Consider the following 21,337-nt stretch of genomic DNA (forward strand, 5'->3'; position numbering starts at 1 on the left):
TGCCTATTATCAGTGACCTTTTAACACCAGAGCTAACCATACCGAACATGATGTACAGTCTCAGGGGACTGCAGGCAGAGCAACGACATATGCACACACACACGCACAGCCAAACAGGAGCCAACCAACAACAACGTAATAGGAGTGATGCCAGACCGCAATAATGCATTGTCCGCAAGTCCAGACCTTGCCTGCTTGAGACTCCAGTAACTCCTGCGGCAGCAAAGGGCATCCAGGAATGAATAGGATATGTACTGGAATAACTCAAGGCCTGATCTCTCTCATACAGGTGTCTCTGGCTGCAGCCCAATTCGGATCTTTTGCCCAATTATTGGCAAAAGGCCTTTTCTCATTGGTCAAATGAACAATAATTGGGCAAAATATCAGAATTGTCTGCCTGTGAAAATGCAGCCTCTGTGTCTGCCTTACCTAACTGGGCCCAAAGCTACCCAGGTGATGCTAATTTTTGTACGTTTAGCATGTACATGTATGATGCTTTTCCACTGCAAGGATTTACACTGGTGTTTGACTCAGACTCCTAAAGACTCAGACTTTTGTGTTTGTAGAGAAGCTTTTGTCACATCAAGATGTATACACAGGATGTGTATTGTGTACTCCCATCAGAAAACAGGCCCATCCTTACCTCTGTAGGAACTGATACAGAGGGGACTGGCATCCTATCTACACTAAGCATTGGGTGACACGTGGACGCATGATGATGATGTCATAGGACAAGGGCCTCACTTTAGACTGTGGCTTAATTTCGATGGGAAACTGACTAAATTGTGAGACGATGTGAGATACTTGTGGAGATAAGAGAGGGGGAACAACAGTGGAGACACGAGTCGTGTTTATTAGGGCACATATCGGAACACGTTTTCTAAAACGTTTCGCAACGGAAAATAAAAATGTGCGTTTCTTATTGGACAATTCCAAGTAGTCCCTCTCTTTTTCAGTCCGTTTTCTTCCATTTGGTGCCTAATGAACATGACCATGGATGAGGTCAGGGGTCAGAGATCGAGGCTCAGTCTTTCAGCAGTTGCAGCTCTTCTCCCTTGGCTCCACCTCAATGTCCTCTTCGCCCGGGTACAGGACCCCGGTGGTGAGGCCGCTCTTCACCCCATCCCATCCGTCCCTCGTTGTGATCTCCCCCATCTTCATCAGCTCATAGATGTCCCTGCTGAGCAGCTGGAAGGCCCGGTCCACGTTGCTGTTGCACTTAGCCGACGTCTCCACATAGCGGATCCCCATCTCCGCCGCCAGCTGCTCAGCCTCGTCCCGCGTCACCTTCCGGTCCTTGTTTAGGTCGCTTTTGTGGCCAATCAGAATGTAGACCATGTGGTGCGGCAGAATGTGCTCGCTTACTTCCTTGTGCCACTCCCTCACGTGGTCGAAGGTCTTGCGATTGGTCAGGTCGAACACGAGGAGCCCGCCCACTGAGTTACGGTAGTAGGAAGTAGTGATGGACCTGGAAGATGGAGTAGGAGATGTTACAATTCAGCTCTGACCCATAGTGAAACGTGAATTTCAACAATGCTGACTTGAATCTCAGTGTAACTCGGAACCAAACTACACTCATAGCATGACAACAGCCATATAGGAGTTGGCGAAACAGCATAACAAGATCCGTGACTCCTTGCAGGTCCAGGGAAAAACATCACTTGTGGCTTACAAAGGAACGATAACAGTACAGACCTGTAGAGACATTTCATTCATGCCACTGAGAATCTATTTTAGGTGTGTACTGTGAACCTCCTAGGGGAAAACAGTCTTTCTTCCATAATATTCTGTCAGAGACATGCAGGTTTGGCTTCAAGAGGAAAGGGAGATCTGAGATCAGAGTCTGCAAACACAGTTATAATGATCTTAGAGGAATTGTATCTAAGACTTCAGGCATCAGTGGGGAATGAATTATGTTGTTTACATGTTTTTTTCAACTACAATATACTGGCTCCTGGATGGCTACTGTATATGTCTGGGCATTGCAGACTAGGCTTCAACGAGGCACATTACAACATGTATGTAGAGAGAGAGAGACATGCCTGCGGATTTACAGGCCATCTCAGCAGCAACAGACACTTACAGAATAACTGGATTTGAGTGTACTCCATCCAAAGACAAAACCTTCTTATCATTGTATTATAAAGGGATATTTAATTTGTGTATTACACAAAACAATATCAAGGCGAGGTTGTTGCCCATCATCCGTGAATGAATGTAACTGATGATGCGCCACACTTTGGTGACTGTTTTTATGATGGAGATTGGAGTAAGGGGCCTCCGTTATTACAGTCATAGGGTAAAACATGACTGACGATGACTGACTCGTTTCTCTAGAGAGAATAGAGAGACAATAAAAACGAATATTTTTCTCCACTGTTATTCACCAAAAATTGTAAACCGATCACAATAGATATCGTGAGGGCTTGTGCGTGTTACTTATTTGATACAATTCGGTTAATTTATACTGATGGAAATAATGAATTACATGATATTGTCAACAGATTATTGATAACAGATATAGGCCTAGGATAACATTTATTGTCTACATCTCACCTGAATCGTTCCTGCCCAGCCGTGTCCCACAGTTGAAGCTTGATTTTAATCCCTTGCTCAATGTCTAACGAACGGGCATAAAAATCCACACCGACCGTTGGATCCGCTACATCGCTGTAAATTCCATCTGTAAACCGCTTCAGCAAAGACGATTTCCCTACGGTCGAGTCTCCGAGCAAAATTATCCTGAACTGATATTGCCACAAAATATCCATGACATGGCTAGAGAGAGACCCACAATGGTGGTGGTTTTGAAACAAAGCTGCGCAGCACGTTGTGTTTACAAAGCCAGTGACTGCTGCTGCCTATTGCCTTCTGGTCAGACAGAGATGGGAGCGCCAGCGAGCAAAGAGCGATAGTGCTGCAGTCATGTGATAGGCTACCTACCCAGGTCCATGCACGGGCTTTATTATAGGGCCTATTGCTTCAGAACATCACCATAAAAAGAATATAACGTCACATTTATGTTATGACAACTCTATAGCTTTATTGTATTGTATTCTAGCCTATGGGCCAAGGCCACGAAGCGTAATTTCGATAATGAAAATATGAATCGTACGTGAGGCCTATACAGTGTGAAAATATAGTTAGATAGCAGATGATAAGGCAAGCTGTTATCCGACTCTCAAATTGGTGTGAAATTCAATGGAGCCTATGCCTGGTCCGTCTATAAATTGCTTATTGACTTGACATGGCCATGACGGCATAGCATGAGCTGTAGGCGAAACTATTTCCTGCGCTGTACACGAATTGTGATATGCATTGCATGATATTCTTGTATTTGTTTTGTTATGTCCGTTCGTAAGGCAATTCAATTCTGGCTTTTCAATTAAACTTTAGTCGCAGCAGTCATGGAACTGTCCCTGGTGCTGAAATGTTGAGACCGGTTTTTGGCGTCAGTCAGTGTGTGCGTTTGTTGGGTTGTTGACTTTGCTCAGTTGAAATCTAGTTCTCACTTAGGCTTGCCTAACAGCATTGATTATAGTAATCACTTTCAACACTATTGGCCTACTAAATATATTCACCTCGATTGCATAGATGTTCTACTATCACGAGAATTTCTATCTCAATGTTCTAACTGAACTATTTTATATCTCTGTCTAATTCCTGAAGGTTGTAAAGCTCCAGTTCAAATATATAGACAGTCTCAACCTGCAATAGATTAATTCTTTATTCAGAGAGCGCTCTATCTTCAAAATGAGAACACAGTCTTTTTATAGCACACACACAAATAAACTCACATCAGTAGAAACTCCACCTCGCTTTAGGTGGGCTGTATTTTCCCACAGTTCACATACATTGTTTATCACACTTCTGCAACATGTTTCATTATCTTCTGCAAGCCGTTTCTAACAGTTGCTCTCCTCCCTAGGCTGGGGAGGCCTCTTTCCAGTTATTAGTTTCACCGTTATCACAAGTCGACAGTTCAGTTGTCCTTGAATGTCTCAACTATACCCTGCTCATATTGCGAAATAGTAACACAATGGCCTAGTCTTAAAAGGTCTAGTCACACACGTTATTGGATTATGACTCTAACACATTTCATACAATTATATGGTTTCAGGGTGGAATACTTTAGTCATTATCTTAAACATAAAAATTATTCTATCACCTACAGACCTACACATCTATTTTCAAATCCGGAAGTGTAATTTCCCATTGTTGCCTACTCGTATAGGCATAGGACGTCTGCAATAAATACTAGTGTGTGGCCTTTATCAACCTCAGATGCCTTAATCCAAAAATCACAAGTGTTGGCACTGGCAGCAATCCATTGATTTGTCTTGGTCAGAACTACATTGACCAGGCGTAATAAATTAGCAATAGCTTCAAGTGAAAATGTTTTTGTTTGCCTCTCTTCAAACAGGTATTTCTGTTTGGGTTTTCATGTTTTTACCCCGTCTATTTTCGTTGTATTATTTGTTCATTATTTATAGTTAGTCTTATCAGTAGCCATTAGCTATATAATTTCTGCCACATTCTAGCATTGGTAGCTATGTTGATAGCGGTCTATGATTTATGGCGAACGTCATATACCGTCATACATCTCGTCCATGTGACACATGTGGACCAATCGCCAGGTTGTCCCACACTATATAAACCAATAGACGGCGGGTTTTCGCTCTCTTCAGTTCAAGCTAAATGCAAAGGTGAGTTACCAGCAAAATAGTTATCGCTTGACAGCACCTTTTATATTCAAGTGAAAGCTGTTTAACTTATTTGCCAATATTACATGTCTTGGGAAAAGCATTTACTTTAATGTTAGAATGGGTTTTCTGGCGTTTTGTTATCGGTTCCTAGGACTGGTAGACTAACTTCCGGCGGGACCTGCACGTTATTGTGACCTAGTTTGCTATAGCCAGTTAAGTTAGCAACTAAAGTAGTTTCTGTGAACCTTGTGGGCAAGCTTATGTTAATCGTGAAGTTACATGTACCGTTTCGAACATGCTTACCTACGCTAGTTCAATACTCATTGTTAACTAACTACTTTGGCCTGTGATTTCCACGTGGCCGCTGCTGCTCGCGGCCTTTATCGATGCCGATTCAGTCCATTCTTCCCGCTGAATCGGTCGACAAGAGCCATGGTTTTACCGACGGTTGCTGTGAAGGTCTAACTTATCAGCAACAATTTGGGAAAGAACGGTGACAATTTTAGTGAGCCAGCAACTATGGCAAACGATGTCAAACATTGAGTAGATGGTTATACAAGCAATTGTTACATTTTGTGCAGTGAGTGTAGCTAACTAGCTGTGTGGGCTTAAGGTTAGCCCTACTGAGTACCTCATTGATCTCTGCTTCTAGGTGGACAAACGCCATACGATGAACCCTGCCCAACCCAATATGGCTGCATTGCTACTGCAGAATAGGTGAGCAGTGTCAATGAACTATGATCTCTGTACAACCCATTCTAAAACCCAGGCACCTATCGAAGCCGTTCCTGCATTCTTGTAGCAGACATGGTCAACATGATGCCAAAAACAATACTTTCACCGACGGTCGCTGTCCAGTTCGAAAGTAACTGACGCAGCAACATTAAGGGGAAGGACAGTCCATGCACCATTGTACTTAGAAAATGTGGATGTATTGGTCATATGATGGATTACGTTTTCTAATTGGATTCTTCCCTATGCGCTCGAAGCCCAATGGTATCTTCTGAGCAGTCCCCCGACGGTGGATTAACAAATGGATATGCAGAAGGTACGTTTATGCAGGATGATTTCAAGACGTTTCACCATCCTTCATTCTGGCTGTGATGAGACACTTGCCCTCACTTAGAGGAGTGCCTCGATGCTGAGAACTTCTTAGTACTCGTCTGAGCCCAGATATATCATTTACTTAACTGAATGTAAACTGTTTTGTTTTGGCTATACAACAAAGTATCTCTTTACCTGATCCTAATCTTCTAATGCTCTACAGGATTAGTCAATCTGAAGACCCTATAGAATGGGATTAGAATGAACCAGTGGACGTTCTAATTGGAGGTAAAAAAAGAAGAAAAGAATTACATCTATGTTTTGGCTGTGATGACAAACTTGCCCTCACTTAGAGGAGTACCTCTTTGATGAGAATTTATAGTACTCGTCTGAGCCAAGATATTGCAATGAGAGCAAATTGTGGTGTTTTTACTATGTAAATAAACATGTAGCTGTCTAACCTGACTCACAATTTTCTCTATAGGCTTATAACCTCAGATGCCTTGAGAATTAACCACTTAATATTCTGGAGGTAATTCAAAATGTCTGCCTTTCATTCTGTCTGACACTTGCCCTCATTGTCTTGATAATTTAACCTACCTGGATAAATGAGGACATTCCACTATTCAACTTCTGAGCCTGTTTAATGGAAATGAGCCTAGATTGATCATCCCAATAAGGTCACTTTGTTTCTCATTAGGTCTCGTACCAACTGAAATGGCAGAGGTGACGACCCAATCGCCTAGAGATTGAACAGCTGGTAAGGATTTTTTAAGTGTTGTCTGGTCCCCATGGTAGCATGCTATCCTAAGGACCCGGGCTCTGTCTGTAGCCTCTGGTTCTCCAAGTGCATGCCAGAGAAATGGGGAGTCTTTGACTGTCCTAGCCTCTCTGTCTGAGGTAGTCACTCAACTGTCCTACAGATGTTTAGCTGCATCTTTGAACCATAGTAATGTAGCTTCGATGGTTCCACCAATGTAAATTCTGCCATTAGCGCTTAATTTGTGCACTGCTGAATTTCTAATGTCTGACTGGGTCTTTCTGCAGGTATGGAGGTAAAAGTGTGCCTCAACACTTGAGATGATGGCCCAATCCAGGTCCCTTGATGGGAATGTCCATCTGTAGGTATATACTGAACTATCATTTTGGGGGGTTAAGTGCTTGTGATTAATCTTCAGATCAATGCTGATACCTTTTATGTGACTGCTGGATGAAACATGCGGATATGGGACTTAGATCAGAGTAATTCCTTGGCCGTAATGTATGTGTATATATCAAGATGCTGAACTTATTTCATTTGCAGGTCTTGCAACTGCCTCTGGGTGGAATGACTGGCATTGACCAATTACACTTCAGCGTTGATATACCGTAAACAGGGTTTTAAGGTACTTCTACTTTGCCTCATGCTAATCACTGCATCATCTGTGCAGGCTCTGGTGTGTTCTGATCAATGATTGATACCTTTTAAAATGTGACTGATGGATGAAACATGCGGATATGGGACTGAGATCAGAACGGTACCTTAAGTGTGTACGATACAAATTGTCTCCAGCCACTAAAACATTACTTTTATTCTCAGGTCTTGTGAAAAGAATGTCCTACACAAGGGCTTTCTCTTGCCAGCATAACATCAGCTGTTATGCTCTAGTGGGAATTCCACTAACGGTATGTAGCTGCTGCTCACATCCTTCACTATGACTAAATAATTTGTGCTATAAGAGCTCAAGTATTGATGGAAAAATATTTGCTCTTCACTGCAAAAAAATCTTGTCATGTGCATCCTTTCAGTAAAATAAAATTAATTAACCCTGAAATGTACAGACCTCATTTCTTGTCATAAGTGTTTCAATGAAATGAGAAGCTCGACCAATCCATATGTTTCTTAAGGGATTTGTCCCAGGTAAAGAAAGTCACATCTTTAGTACTGCGTAAGTGTATTGAGGCATGTTTGACCCAAAATGGGTTACATTTCACAGCATATACATAAACATCTTTAAGAGCTAATTTAGCCCTTGATCCTCCATTTAGAAATGGATTTCCTGTTACAACTCTTCATTGTTCCTTTCCCTCTGCAAGAAAGGAAAATAGTGGGCAGTTAAATGGCTAGCAGTTGGGTAGCCTAGAATCCAAACTGACATGCTATAGAAAGTCAGAATTAAATATTAGTGTTGCTTACCAGTCACACAAATTCCTGTGAGGACTCAGTTATTTCCGGGTCTGGGGAGCTGCCGCCGCTCTGATCACTGTACGTGTCCCTACAGAGATGGTATTCAAACGACAATATTTCTCGTACAGTTCTCGTACCTATAACATTCATTGCCCCACTGCGAAATTTAACACAGGTTTAGGACTCATACTGAGTTACCGTGGAGACAGACAGCAACCCTTCTGTAGGTAGCTCTGTAGTTTCCCGGCTGATGCCAGCAGGAGGCCAAAGTAGGGAGGCGATGGTTTGATGGGGCGAGAGGTGAACTCAGGGTGATACTGCACCCCTACGAAATACGGATGATCTAGAAATAAAAGCAGATATGTGTGAGTATAAAAGGTACATGCAAACCAGACAAACCATTTTGTCTACACATGATCCCAGACACTCTTACCGTCTAGCTCAATGACTTCCATTCGCTCTCCTTCTACATCTTGACCCACGAAGTGAAAGCCTTTCCCCTCAAAGTGATCCTTCAGCTCTGGGTTCACCTGAGACCAGAAACAAGGTAAGCACACTGAAACACTAGTGACATGTAGAGAAGGTATATAAAGTGATGTGAACATCAACCTCAAAGCGATGTCGGTGTCTCTCATCCACGTACTCAGCATCTCCGTAAAGTCTTCCTGCAATGAAACACAGCAGGTACAACACATTTGGAAAGTTCAGACCCCTTGACTTTTTCCACATTGTAAAATGGATGAAATAGTTCCCCCCCCATAATGAAGCAAATTCATTAAAAATTAAACTGAAATATATTTACATAACTATTCAGACTCTTTACGCCGTACTTCGTTGAATCACATCCGGCAGCGATTGCCGGTTCGAGTCCGTGCTCTGGCTGGGTCACAGACTTGTCCCGAAGCCATTCCATTCCTCTTGGCGTTGTCCTGTTGGAAGGTGAACCTTAGCCCCCAGTCTGAGGTCCTGAGCACTCTGGAGCAGGTTTTCATCAAGGATCTCTATACTTGATCCTGACTAGTCTTCCAGTCCCTGCCGCTGAAAAACATCCCCACAGCATGATGCTGCCCCACCATGCTTTTAACGTAGGGATGGTGCTTGGCATTCAAGCCAAAGAATCTTGTTGATCATGGTCAGATTCTTTAGGGGCCTTTTGGCAAATTCCAAGCGGGCTGTAATGTACCGTTTACTGAAGAGTGGCTTCCGTCTGGCCACTACCATAAAGGCCTGATTGATGGAGTGCTACAGAGATGGTGGTCCTTCTGGAAGGTTCTCCCATCTCCACAGAGAAGGTCTGCCAGTGACCATTGTGTTCTTGGTCACCTCCCTGACCTAAGCCCTTCTCCCCAGCTTGACCGGGAGGCCAGCTCTGGAGTCGTGGCGGTTCCAAACTTCTTCCATTTAAGATTGATGGATGCCACTGTTGTTGGGTACCTTTCAATGCTGCAGAAATGTTTTGGTACCCTTCCCGAGATGTGTGCCTCGGCGCTCTATGGACAATTCCTTCGACCTGACATGCACTTAACTGTGTGACCTTATAAAGACAGGTGTGAGCCTTTCCAAATAATTTTATTTACCACGGGTGGACTCCAAGGAAGATCAATGGAAACAGGATGCACCTGAGTTCAATTTCAAGTCTCATAGCAAAGGGTCTGAATAGTTCTGTAAATAAGGTATCTTTTTAAAATATAAATGTGCAACAAAAAAAACAGCTTTCGCTTTATCAATATGAGGTATTGTGTGTAGATTGAGAAATGTTTTATTTAATCAATTTTAAAACAAGTCTAACATAAGAAAAAGTCAAGGGGTCTGAATACTTTCCGAATGCACTTTATAGTGTGTGATTATGACTGACTTTACTCTCAAAGTTTGGTCTCTTACTTAGTATACTGTTGGTGGTCTTGAAAATGGTCCGTCTCTTTCCCAACCTCATGGTCCCACCCATCTGCCCAGGATTGTGTTCTGGCATGTCAATCACCTAGAAAGAACCAGTAAGGAATCAGCTCTCTTTTTGTTGGCCTTCACAACCAGTAAAGGGGAGGGGAGATCTTATGAAGGTGGAACCTACAACAGGATGCTTTGATTCGGGATGAAACTCTGTAGAGTTGGCATCTTCCCATTCTAGCACATTCCTGGCAAATTCACACACAGCCAGCTGCATCCCTAGACACACACCTGCAAACCCATAGGAGTCAGGTTAACGCTGCACATACATGAAGGAATGTGAATGGAAAACTTTAATTCCATCCTTAGGTGTAATTTGTTCCTTGATCTAAAGACTGCATCCTCATGGCTGCCTGCCACCGATAGACAATTCTGTACCTAGGAAGGGTTTCTTCTGTTTGCGTGCCCAGTTGATGGCGTGGATCTTCCCCTCTGTCCCTCTGACTCCAAACCCCCCAGGTACCAGGATGCCACTGTGGAGGGAGGGAAACACCATCATCATGAACATAGTCACAATACTGACCCTGTTCTCTACCAGTCCAACTGACCCCCTGTGATGCCATATCTCAGTGTTTCTCCCCGTGTCCCCCCCCAGCCACTTCTACTTAATTGATGTGTTTAAGTTCAGGCATACCCTATTCAACTGGATGAATCAGCTGTGCTGGTACTAGACTACCGTACATAAAATAAGTAGAACTGGCTGGGGGTACAAGAGGATTGGAGAATACAAGATGCCACATCCCACTGCTAGACCTTCTACTCCAGACCCTACCATACTTACTCAGCACTGCAGAGTTTTTGCCACGCCTCATGGTACTTCACAGGCTCCTCCTTCAGTGTGTTTGGCTCCAGGTCTGCTGAGTCAATATACTGAGAAAAAAATAGATGACGGGAGGGGGAGACATGAGAATGGTTTGCTATTGACCCGATAGGACGTAGCTTATCCAATACTGAACAAATACTTAACACAAACGATTTTACTGAGTTACAGTTCATAGAAGGAAATCAGTCAATTTAAATCAAATTCATTCAGCCCCAATCTATGAATTTCACATAACTGGGCAGGGGCGGTCATAGGGTCATCCACTAGGGAGCCAGGCCAAGCCTATCAGAATGAGTTTTCCCCCCACAAAAGGCTTTAAAGACAGAACACTCCTCAGCAGCCCCCCCCCCGGTGAAGAGTCCGGATAAGGAGTTTCTGGACTGGCGTGGTTACATGTGGTATGCAGTTGAAGCCGGTTGGATGTACTGCCAAATTCTCTAAAACAACATTGGAGGCAGCTTATAGTAGAGAAATTACCCTTCAATTATCTGGCAACAGCTCTGTTGGACATTCCAGCTGTCAGCATGCCAATTGCACACTCCCCCAAAACTTGACATCTGTGACATTGGGTTGTGACAACTGCACATTTGAGTGACCTTTTATTGTCCCCTGCACAAGGTCTACCTGTGTAATGATCATGCTGTTTAATCAGCTTCTTGATATGCCACACCTGTCAAGGTGGATTGATTATCTTGGCAAAGGATAAATGCTCACTAACAGGAATGTAAACAAATTTGAGCAAAATAAGCTTTTTGTGCATATGAAACATTACTGGGATCTTTTATTTCAGTTCTTGAAAAATGGGACCAACACTAAATGTTGCATTTATATTTTTGTTCAGTATAGTTGACATGACTGCACAAACAAGTAAGACTTAAACATGAAATCACACTTTATAGCAGCAATCTTCTTCAAAATAAAACCTTTTCCTAAGGACATCCAAGCCAGAGGAACAGTATAATTTAACCTTGCTGTGTAAGAAACTAAATAGAAAAAGATGCACTGTCATGCACAGGTTAAGATGCTTTTGGATGTAGGGCTGGTTTTCCAGACACCGATTAAGCGTAATCCTGGACTAGAATGTGCTTTCTACATTGAAAGTGTTTCTTAGTCCAGGACTAGTCTTATTATATGTCCAGGAAACCAGCCAGTAGTGCCTTTCCAAGTGTGTAGTTTGTACATGTGTTTTAGCCTGGCTGTGTGTGTTTTACCTTGATATCCAGTTTGTGGCAGATGGCTAAGGCAGAGTGTTCTAGCGCTTTGATGACTGACGCGTAGGAGTCTGTGAACTTGGTGTATTTCCCCACCAGGGCTATAGAACACTGCTCTAGGAGCCTGTCTGACCTGGGATTCAAAAACACCATAGGCAAAGTTATATGCCTCGTTCAAAACTGAGAACTCTGAAATCTCCAACTTCAGTGCATTCAAGACAACTGGGAACTCAGAAACACTGACATCTTTCGAGAGCTCCCGACTTGGAGATAACCGCCGTCATGATTTGACCCCCTTTTTCAGAGTTCCCAGTTGTCTAAAGCACCAATCATCTGAATACCGGTCACTCCATAGTGCTGCAATACAACAGGTGAATAGGCAGAGCAACCAAACAGCATCATTACATTTCTCTGTAGTTCTTTATCCAGAGGTCAAACTCAAACGTGGTGGGTCTAAATCAGGACTGTTCAATTCTGGTCCTGGAGGGACGACACTTGTTTTTTGTTTCTACCTGGTAGTTAATTGCACTCACCTGGTGTCCCAGGTCTGAATTGGTCCTTTATTAGGACTGACAATTAACAGCCCAGGGCCCGGTTTCCCAAAAGCATCTTAAGCATGGGAAACTGAGCCCCGGTCTAAATAATCGAGCGCTACCAGCCTGCCCGCCACACCCACCTGTCAGACATCTCCTTCCACTTGGTGAGCATCTTCCTGGGGCGTGTCTCTATAGGAAGGTCTAGTCTCTGACAGAAGTAGCCCACCACCCCCTGGTTCTCCAGTAGCAGAGGCACTCTGTAGATGGACGACACGTCTGCCACGCAGATCACCTGGGAGAGGAGGGGAGAGCTAACACTCAGTCACAACTAAAGGCTTCAGTGGTTCTTTATTCATCTTTCCTTGATTCCTCACATCCTCCAAGGGGAGATTTATTGGACCTTCTCTAGTACAGTAGAGAAGGAGATGACAAGGTAGGATGTGAGGAATCACTGGGAAGATTTATTGAGCCAGTGTCGTTTCATTCTAGTGTGTGACTGTACGATCAGGTCTTACCTGTTCAGGTTCTACATGACAGAACATGGAGATCTTCTCTTTGACAGAGTTCTCCAGGGGAGTGGAGCAGCGACACATGATCTGGAGGGAATTGACAACACAAACAATCCTTGCACTAAATGTACAAATGGACAGAAAAGTGGTTATGACGGCTTGCTAGGACTAGAAAAACTTGGGTTAATTTAAACTCACCAGATCAGGAGACAGGCCGAGTCCTCTGAGCTCTCTGACACTGTTCTGAGTGGGTTTGGTCTTCTGCTCTCCTGTGGCACTGGGCTGTGGGACCAGGCTGACGTGGATGTTACAGAAGTTCTCCCTCTTCACCTTGAACTGGAACTGCCTGAAGGCTTCGATGAAAGGCATGCTCTCGATGTCTCCCACAGTGCCTCCTAGCTGCACACATAAAACAGACATACCGGGATACACAATTACACAGGAATACAACTAGTAACTAGCCAGCCTGAAATGACTCCAAGTACATATGTCACACTATTATCAAACCAATAAAGGTTCTCTGGAAGTCATTGATCTACCAGTGTTAACCATAATCTTTTACCTCGATGACACAGATCTGAGGCTCCACACCGTCATCGTCAACAGGTACTCTGGCCTGACGCATCACCCACTCCTGGATCGCATCAGTGATGTGGGGCACCACTGCAAGGATATACCAAACAGGGACAGTTAGTCTGGAGATGCAGAGAAAGTGACAAGAGAACTTGATAGCTCATATCCTTCCTTTTTGTCATTGGTTCTTCATAGGATATTGGACTGAGGTCAGAACTGCCATGTCACACAAGCTAAATCAAATGCACATCAACTATTCAACAAGGGTCTGAACTCCTGTATACCCAGTCTCTCTCCCAGCATGACTATGTACAGTCTTTCCCAGGTAGTCTCCTCTTCCTGTTGATGACAGATTAGTAGCTCTTCCTTTAACCCCTGTATATACACAGTTTCTACAAGTCATCCCAGCCCTTGTCCCGCACCGTCTTATAGGTAGTCTTACCCTGTACGGTCTTTCCCAGGTAGTCTCCTTTCCTCTCCTTGTTGATGACAGACTGGTAGATCTTGCCGGTGGTCAGGTTGTTGTCTTTGGTCAGTCTGATGTCCAGGAACCTCTCGTAGTTCCCCAGGTCCAGATCCACCTCACCCCCATCGTCCAGCACAAACACCTCACCTGGAGGGAGAGCAGAGGAACAGCGGTAAAACACCTCACCCGGAAGAAGTCGAGTGGTATGGTTAAAACCCTAGTCAACACGCAAACATGTCACGTAGACACAGAGCGAGGGACAGGATTCTGTATATTTGAATAGATGTCCATGTCTCCATCTGTATCGATGTTGATCTAGACCAGGGGTATTAAACTCTTACCCTACGAGGTCCAGAGCCTGCTGGTTTTCTGTTTGACCTGATAATTAATTACACACACCTGGAGCCCCATGTCAAAATCAGTCCCTGATTAGAGGGGAGGGAGGGGTGGAACTGACTTCAAGGTCCAGAGTTGAGTTTGAGGGATCTAGACTAGAGGTCGACCGATTAGGATTTTTCAACGCCGATACCGATTATTGGAGGACCAAAAAAAATCCGATACCGATTAAATCGGACGATTTTTTAAATGTATTTGTAATAATGACAATTACAACAATACTGAATTAACACTTATTTTAACTTAATATAATACATCAATAAAATCAATTTAGCTTCAAAGACATAATGAAACATGTTCAATTTGGTTTAAATAATGCAAAAACAAAGTGTTGGAGAAGAAAGTAAAAGTGCAATATGTGCCATGTAAAAAAGCTAACGTTTAAGTTCCTTGCTCAGAACACATGAAAGCTGGTGGTTCCTTTTAACATGAGTCTTCAATATTCCCAGGTAAGAAGTTTTAGGTTGTAGTTATTATAGGAATTATAGGACTACTTCTCTCTATACCATTTGTATTTCATTAACCTTTGACTATTGGATGTTCTTATAGGCCCTTTAGTATTGCCAGTGTAACAGTATAGCTTCCGTCCCTCTCCTCACCCCTACCTGGGCTCGAACCAGGAACACATCGACAACAGCCACCCTCGAAGCATCGTTACCCATTGCTCCACAAAGGCCGTGGCCCTTGCAGAGCAAGGGGAACAACTACTTCAAGTCTCAGAGCGAGTGACGTCACCGATTGAAACGCTATTAGCGCGCACCCCGCTAACTAGCTAGCCATTTCACATCGGTTACACCAGCCTAATCTCGGGAGTTGATAGGCTTGAAGTCATAAACAGCTGAATGCTTGAAGCATTGCGAAGAGCTGCTGGCAAACGCACAAAAGTGCTGTTTGAATGAATGCTTACGAGCCTGCTGCTGCCTACCATCGCTCAGTCAGACTGCTCTATCAAATCATAGACTTAATTATAACATAATAATACACAGAAAGTAGGTCATTAAAATGGTCGAATCCGGAAACTATCATCTCGAAAACAAAACGTTTATTCTTTGTGAAATACGGAACCGTTCCGTATTTTATCTAACGGATGGCATCCCTAAGTCTAAATATTGCTGTTACATTGTACAACCTTCAATGTTATGTCATAATTATGTAAAATTCTGGCAAATTAATTACGGTCTTTGTTAGGAATAAATGGACTTCACACAGTTCGCAACGAGCCAGGCGGCCCAAACTGCTGCATATACCCTGACTGCTTGCAAGGAATGCAAGAGAAGTGACACAATTTCCCTAATTATAATAAATTCATGTTAACAAGCAATATTAACTAAATATGCAGGTTTAAAAATATATACTTGTGTATTGACCTTAAAGAAAGGCATTGATGTTTATGGTTAGGTTTGGTGCAACGACCGTGCTAAATCATCACCCGTTTGGCGAAGTAGGCTGTGATTCGATGAGAAATTAACAGGCACCGCATCGATTATTTGCAACGTAGGACACGCTAGATAAACTAGTAATATCATCAACCATGTGTAGTTAACTAGTGATTATGTGAAGATTGATTGTTTTTTATAAGTTTAATGCTAACTAGCAACTTAACTTGTTGCTGCCCTTGCATAACAGGTAGTCAGCCTGCCACGCAGGCTCCTCATGGAGTGCAATATAAGGCAGGTGGTTAGAGCGTTGGACTAGTAACGGGAAGGTTGCAAAAAACGAATCCCTGAGCTGACAAGGTAAAAATCTGTCGTTCTGCACCTGAACAAGGCAGTTAACCCACCGTTCCTAGGCCGTCATTGAAAATAAGAATGTGTTCTTAACTGACTTGCCTAGTGAAATAAAGGTGTCCAAAAATACCAATTTCTGATTGTTATGAATAATTGTGGCCCATTTCAAGTTATCGGCCATTCCAATTAATCGGCCATTCCAATTAATCGGTCGACCTCTAATCTAGACTATTGATGTTGAGGTACCCTTCTGTGTACACAGGACACCAACACACATTCCTAGTAACATTTATTGTATGGCAATAACATTTTCTGATTCCGACAACTGTGCTTGAGCAAAGAAAGTAATTCCATAACAAACAGAGAATAGTACTTAGGAGGCCTCATCATGGCATATAATTGCATTGACAGTGTCGTTTCAACCTATAATAGTTTGTTAGCATTTTCTTCTGTTTCATGACCCTGGACTCACCATTGTGAACCAAGTTACACAGCATACACACAAGACAGATCTTAAAATCCCTATTTCTATAATACAGAACATTTCCTGAACTCACCATGCTCGTATGGAGAGAAGGTCCCTGCATCTATATTGATGTAGGGGTCAACCTTGATGGCGGTGACACGCAGACCACATGACTTGAGGATGGTTCCCACACTGGAGGCGATGATGCCCTTCCCGATGCCTGAAATGACGCCACCAGTGACCAGGATGTACTTCATTGTGGCACTGGGTAGGAGACAAAATAATACGGATTACAGTAATGTAGTTAATTGATTCTAGTAGCTACTTGAGGCGGCTGGAAGCTGGAGAGGTGCACCAACAACTGGAACATTTCTGTTTCGAATCCCAAGTCCAACCGGGAGGATTCTAGGTATCCTACACCTAGATGCCATCTCCTGCCGTTGTGCCCTTAAGCAAGAAACTTTAGCATTTTCTTTTTCATTTAGTGTTGCTCAACCAAGCAAGTCTACCCCTCTGAGATAGTGGAACAATTGGAAAAATCGCACAAGAGTTTTTTGTAATCAACATTCCTTCCCCTCAGGATGGGGGGGGGTGTCTTGCTGATTCCTATCGTTCGATAGTACAGTACATGCAAAGACCGTACAGCGATACCTGCGTGGTGGCTAACGTTACATTGGTCAGAGAAATAAAGGACAAAGAGGGCGCGCGCATCGAAGGCATCAACGCTAAAATCGGAAATCTAAAATATCTACTCTCAGTGGTTACAACCACCAAGTAAATGCAACAATGTACAACAACTGAGCTCGTTAATAAACATTGCAGTTAGCCAGGTGCAAAGGTTGTAACACAAGTTACCTAACAGTAAAGGACTTGCAACATATAAAGTAACGTTATCTACAGAACAGTTAGCTTGATATCCTATTCTATTGTCAATAACTATGAGCCACACTAGCCGGATAGCTAGCTAAACTGAATCCTAACCTAGGACAATGCATTGATGTACCACGCGCCCAAACCTGTCATAATACAGTACAGGGGATATATAAAATGCGGACTCCAAGGGAACCAGGCCCGAGGATTCCATCATAGATAGAACAACGAGCTCTACAAATATTTGACTCCATCGCGTCAATTGAGCTAACACGCGAACAGCAGGCTAGGCTACCTCAGCGCTGCGGTGTTCACAAAGGAAGCATGTTTTTCAACTCACCAAAACTAAATAGTGTAAGGCGGTCAAATGGTAAATATTTGGACATTATTCATTTTAAATTATCAATGTATATACATTTCAATTCTTCCTTCAAATCTTGAATAATAAAAAAAAAAAAGTTACTTAATTAGAATTGACTATCCATCCACTCCAAATTCCAACACGTGTTCACTGGCCAAATCTTCTACCAGAGCAGTACAGAAAAAGACCCGCGACTAAGCAAGAGTGTCCTTGTGGTCGAGGACGCCAAGGTTGCGTAGGATCTGCGCATGCACCACGCTGGAAATGTAACTATTGTATTTTTTTTTCAGGGTTTGAGCTATATCAATATGCCAATCGTTATTTCATATTGTTATTTTTGTTATGTCTACATTTTTATAATAATTGCATGATTGTGAGTAAAATAGTCAAATGATGTCCGATACAAACCAGCAAACGACAATAATGTTTGTACCATGTTTTGTCCTGCTCCCATGTTGTGTTCCTACCATGTTGTTGTCATGTTGTGTTGCTACCATGCTGTGTTGTCATGTGTTGCTGTCTTGCTATGTTGTTGTCTTAGGTTGTCTCTTGTGGTGATGTGTGTTTTGTCCTATATTTATGTTATTTCTTTTTAATCCCAGCCCCCGTCCCCACAGGAGGTATTTTGCCTTTTGGTAGGCCGTCATTGTAAACAAGAATATGTTCTTTAACTGACTTGCCTAGTTAAATAAAGGTTAAATAAAAAATTTAAAATACGCCGAACAGTCCACATGATGGTGGAGGTAAGTGTTTACAGCTGATAATTAGTGGGGCAACCGGCAGGTGACAGTATTGCTCCATCTAAAATCCTTGGTGGTTGCTTTGACGCGCTGTACATGGCAGAAAAACGCAATAAATAAATGAGGCAACAATAAACGTTGTCTTTAATGCATATACATCTTTTGAAAAGTATATGATATATTCTGCAATGGAGGGAGTACAATAGTGGTGCAATGCCTCTTCGCTCTACCCCTGGTACCTAAGGCCTTTATAATTATGTTTACATGTAAACACACAAGATCACATCCACTTTCAAACTCATCTGTTCTACCTGGGGGCAGGTTGACAGATTTTAGCTGTTTTTTTTTACCACATTTTTATTTGTTTTCTTATTTTTTGTTGGGGGGGTTACAGGTACATTATTGATTTAAAATTACATGTTTATAAAATATGTACTAGTAGGCTGCCACTCAAAAGAAGAAGAAGAAAAAAACTTACAGAGTTTAAGTAATAATACATTCAGTACAAACAGGAAAAGAAAACAAAAAGAAATGGGCCTCAACCCCCAACCTCCCGTGTCTCCACCCAACTCCCCCACCCCCCTCTCCCGGAAACCTTCCCACCACCTAGCAACTATGGTTGCTCATCAGGCAACCCTCACCCTCCCGCCACCCCTCCCTGAGACCAGAGAAAACCTTCCCCATATCAACCCTTTCTCGTGGGCCTGAAAGCAAAGAAAGTAAAAAATATTAAAATATGTATATATACTGAGTGTCTAAAATATTAGAAACACATGCTCTTTCCATGACATAGACTGACCAGGTGAATCCATGATCCCTTACATGTTTGTGTTGGGCTTTATGAATTGTTCATTTGTAAGTGTTGGGCTTTTGCTGAGCTAATTCTTTAACTAGGCAAGTCAGTTATGAACAAATTCTTAGTTACAATGACAGCCATCCCCAGCCAACGCTGTGCCAATTGTGCACCGCCCTATGGGACTCCCAATCACAGCTGGATGTGATACAGCCTGGATTTTAACCAGGTACTGTAATGATGCCTCTTGCACTGAGATGTAGTGCCTTAGACCGCTGCGACACTCAGGAACTGAATATTCTTGACTTTAAAGTCAAGTATATTTGTCCAGGCCTCAATTGTTCTATGACTAGCACCATTCCTTCTCACTGTCGAATTTTATAACTTCTAATAGTAACTTTATCCGCTGGCGAATGGGGAGAGAGTGAGGTGATTGCCTTCTAAGAGCCAACATATTTTTTTACTGCAGTGCTGCCTGCCAGCAGTAATCGTCTCTGATTTATGGAGAGATTCAAGGAGCTATCATCGTTAAGTAACATAATAGATGCAAATAATTGAATATTTACATTCATGCACTAAAATAAACTTTACCCTATAAGTATTTAACTGCAGGGCACTCCCACATCAAATGGACGAATGTACATACATAATTCAGGGCTCCTGTGTGGTGCAGAGGTCTAAAAGCACTGCTTCTCAGTGCAAGAAGTGTCACTACAGTCCCTGGTTCAAGTCCAGGCTGTATCACATCTGTCAGTGATTGGGAGTCACATAGGGCGGTGCACAATTGGCCCAGCTTCATCTGGGTTTGGCTGGGGTAGGCTGTCATTGTAAATAAGAACTTGTTCTTAACTTACTTGCCTAGTTAAATAAAAACTAAATGAAAAGATGGGAGTTGGGGCCAATTTCATCATAAACTGTTTCTTTGGTGTTAAAAACAGTTTGTGAGCAAACTGTTGATGGTTCTGTTTACGGGATGCCAAGGACATATTTTTCCATATTCTGTTCCAGATAAAGGGTTGTTCAGATTCAATATAGATCTGTGGACCATACTTTTATAATGGCTACCTGAGACTATGAGCTTTCCAAAAGTTGACCAGATCATTTATTTATAAATACCATCATTAGATGGTTCGGTAGTTGGGTTTCCCAAGGGACTCCATAGGCAGCATAGCAGACATAAATTGTAAATATAGAAAAAAGGATTTGCCTGGTAATGTGTATGTATCTTTCAAATCTTGGAATGTTCTCAAACCATTACTGTCCATGATATTGACAAGGGTATGGATTACACATTTGGAACATTGGGGGGATACAAAAGGCGGCACTCCAGATCGCAAGTCATTATTGTGAAATATTGGAGTAGGAGCATGCCATTTTGATTCCCAGTTACATTGTTTTAAAATGTTGCGCCAAATAGAAATTCTGGGAGCAATAATAGGACCAAAGCATAGTTTGCATTGTTTAAGGGATATATCAGTAAAGACCACCTCTTGCAGGGCAATAGGAGACATCATATTTCTCTCTATACTCAGCCAGGGGGTAAACCATGTCTAAACCAATTTAGGATTGGGTGAAATGCTATTGCCTGGAAATACTATTTATGTTTGGTACGGATAGTCCTCCTACGTCTTTCCCTTTTTGTAGGTTTGTTAATTTTTTCCCGGGATCCTTTAGCCTACCTTGCCATATACATTTAGAAAACGGCATTATGAATTTTGGATCGCCTTGTATGCTGCTTCTAGTGATTCTGAACGGAGTAGAGAAGAAATGTTCTCTTATAACTATGGCTGAGGGATTGGCATAACGCATTTTAATCATATTCATGAAATTGGAGCCAATTCCCATATGTTCCAAGACAGACCAGAGATATGGCCATTCTTGTCTGTCAAAACCTTTTTCTGTATTGAGAAATAAGCTGTTGTTTCTGATGAAGCATTTAAGATATGTAATAGTCAATTGAGGTAATCCGGGGATAAAACTATTTTTTTTAACAAACCAGCTTTGG

The 21,337-nt window shown here is 42.5% G+C and overlaps 2 protein-coding genes, 1 long non-coding RNA gene and 5 other non-coding genes across 10 annotated transcripts; 6 read left to right on the forward strand and 2 right to left on the reverse strand.

The window, feature by feature from the left end:
• Positions 1-598: 598 nt before the first annotated feature.
• Positions 599-3,050, reverse strand: LOC120022710 (ras-related protein Rab-39B-like). Its single transcript, XM_038966694.1, has 2 exons — positions 2,557-3,050; positions 599-1,468 (listed from the first exon to the last, which is right to left on the reverse strand). Exons 1-2 carry the CDS (start codon positions 2,769-2,771, stop codon positions 1,033-1,035), a joined length of 651 nt encoding a protein of 216 aa, XP_038822622.1. The 5' UTR covers positions 2,772-3,050; the 3' UTR covers positions 599-1,032.
• Positions 3,051-4,677: 1,627 nt separating this feature from the next.
• LOC120022240 lies at positions 4,678-7,560 on the forward strand. Of its 2 annotated transcripts, none has more exons than XR_005472596.1 (9): positions 4,678-4,706; positions 5,359-5,423; positions 5,696-5,754; positions 5,974-6,038; positions 6,235-6,282; positions 6,451-6,510; positions 6,798-6,875; positions 7,054-7,135; positions 7,330-7,560. It is a non-coding gene; the product is annotated as an uncharacterized LOC120022240 (long non-coding RNA). The 2 variants fall into 2 exon arrangements; XR_005472595.1 differs by having other exon boundaries at positions 6,798-6,871.
• Positions 5,079-5,202, forward strand: LOC120022874. The gene has a single exon (XR_005472648.1). It is a non-coding gene; the product is annotated as a small nucleolar RNA SNORA16B/SNORA16A family (small nucleolar RNA).
• Positions 5,472-5,607, forward strand: LOC120022873. Its single transcript, XR_005472647.1, has one exon. It is a non-coding gene; the product is annotated as a small nucleolar RNA SNORA16B/SNORA16A family (small nucleolar RNA).
• Positions 5,800-5,880, forward strand: LOC120022872. Its single transcript, XR_005472646.1, has one exon. It is a non-coding gene; the product is annotated as a small nucleolar RNA SNORD103/SNORD85 (small nucleolar RNA).
• LOC120022871 lies at positions 6,071-6,149 on the forward strand. Its single transcript, XR_005472645.1, has one exon. It is a non-coding gene; the product is annotated as a small nucleolar RNA SNORD103/SNORD85 (small nucleolar RNA).
• Positions 7,193-7,265, forward strand: LOC120022886. Its single transcript, XR_005472659.1, has one exon. It is a non-coding gene; the product is annotated as a small nucleolar RNA SNORD99 (small nucleolar RNA).
• LOC120022239 (CTP synthase 1-like) lies at positions 7,298-18,023 on the reverse strand. 2 transcript variants are annotated; one of them, XM_038966120.1, is made up of 17 exons: positions 17,902-18,023; positions 16,660-16,832; positions 13,956-14,126; positions 13,503-13,603; positions 13,139-13,339; positions 12,947-13,027; positions 12,572-12,723; positions 11,896-12,028; positions 10,643-10,731; positions 10,240-10,334; positions 9,986-10,092; positions 9,799-9,895; positions 8,527-8,582; positions 8,351-8,447; positions 8,116-8,260; positions 7,927-8,005; positions 7,298-7,819 (listed from the first exon to the last, which is right to left on the reverse strand). In XM_038966120.1, the coding sequence occupies exons 2-16, from the start codon at positions 16,823-16,825 to the stop codon at positions 7,930-7,932; spliced, it is 1,767 nt and encodes a 588-aa protein (XP_038822048.1). In that variant the 5' UTR covers positions 16,826-16,832; positions 17,902-18,023; the 3' UTR covers positions 7,298-7,819; positions 7,927-7,929. The 2 variants fall into 2 exon arrangements, with proteins under 2 accessions (XP_038822048.1, XP_038822049.1); XM_038966121.1 differs by lacking the exon at positions 17,902-18,023 and adding an exon at positions 17,779-17,895.
• Between the last annotated feature and the right edge of the window lie 3,314 nt (positions 18,024-21,337).

The sequence above is a fragment of the Salvelinus namaycush genome, chromosome 27 (genome assembly GCF_016432855.1).
Source record: "Salvelinus namaycush isolate Seneca chromosome 27, SaNama_1.0, whole genome shotgun sequence".
In the NCBI taxonomy this organism is placed as follows: Eukaryota; Metazoa; Chordata; class Actinopteri; order Salmoniformes; family Salmonidae; genus Salvelinus; species Salvelinus namaycush.

Coding starts and splice junctions, on each gene's coding strand:
- LOC120022710 (XM_038966694.1), bottom strand. CDS start 2,771: ATGGATATTTTGTGGCAATATCAGTTCAGGATAATTTTGCTCGGAGAC. Junction 1,469..2,556: donor GCTGGGCAGGAACGATTCAG/GTGAGATGTAGA, acceptor TCCATCTTCCAG/GTCCATCACTACTTCCTACT.
- LOC120022239 (XM_038966120.1), bottom strand. CDS start 16,825: ATGAAGTACATCCTGGTCACTGGTGGCGTCATTTCAGGCATCGGGAAG. Junction 12,029..12,571: donor TGGAAGGAGATGTCTGACAG/GTGGGTGTGGCG, acceptor TTTGAATCCCAG/GTCAGACAGGCTCCTAGAGC. Junction 10,732..11,895: donor GCCACAAACTGGATATCAAG/GTAAAACACACA, acceptor TTTTTTTCTCAG/TATATTGACTCAGCAGACCT.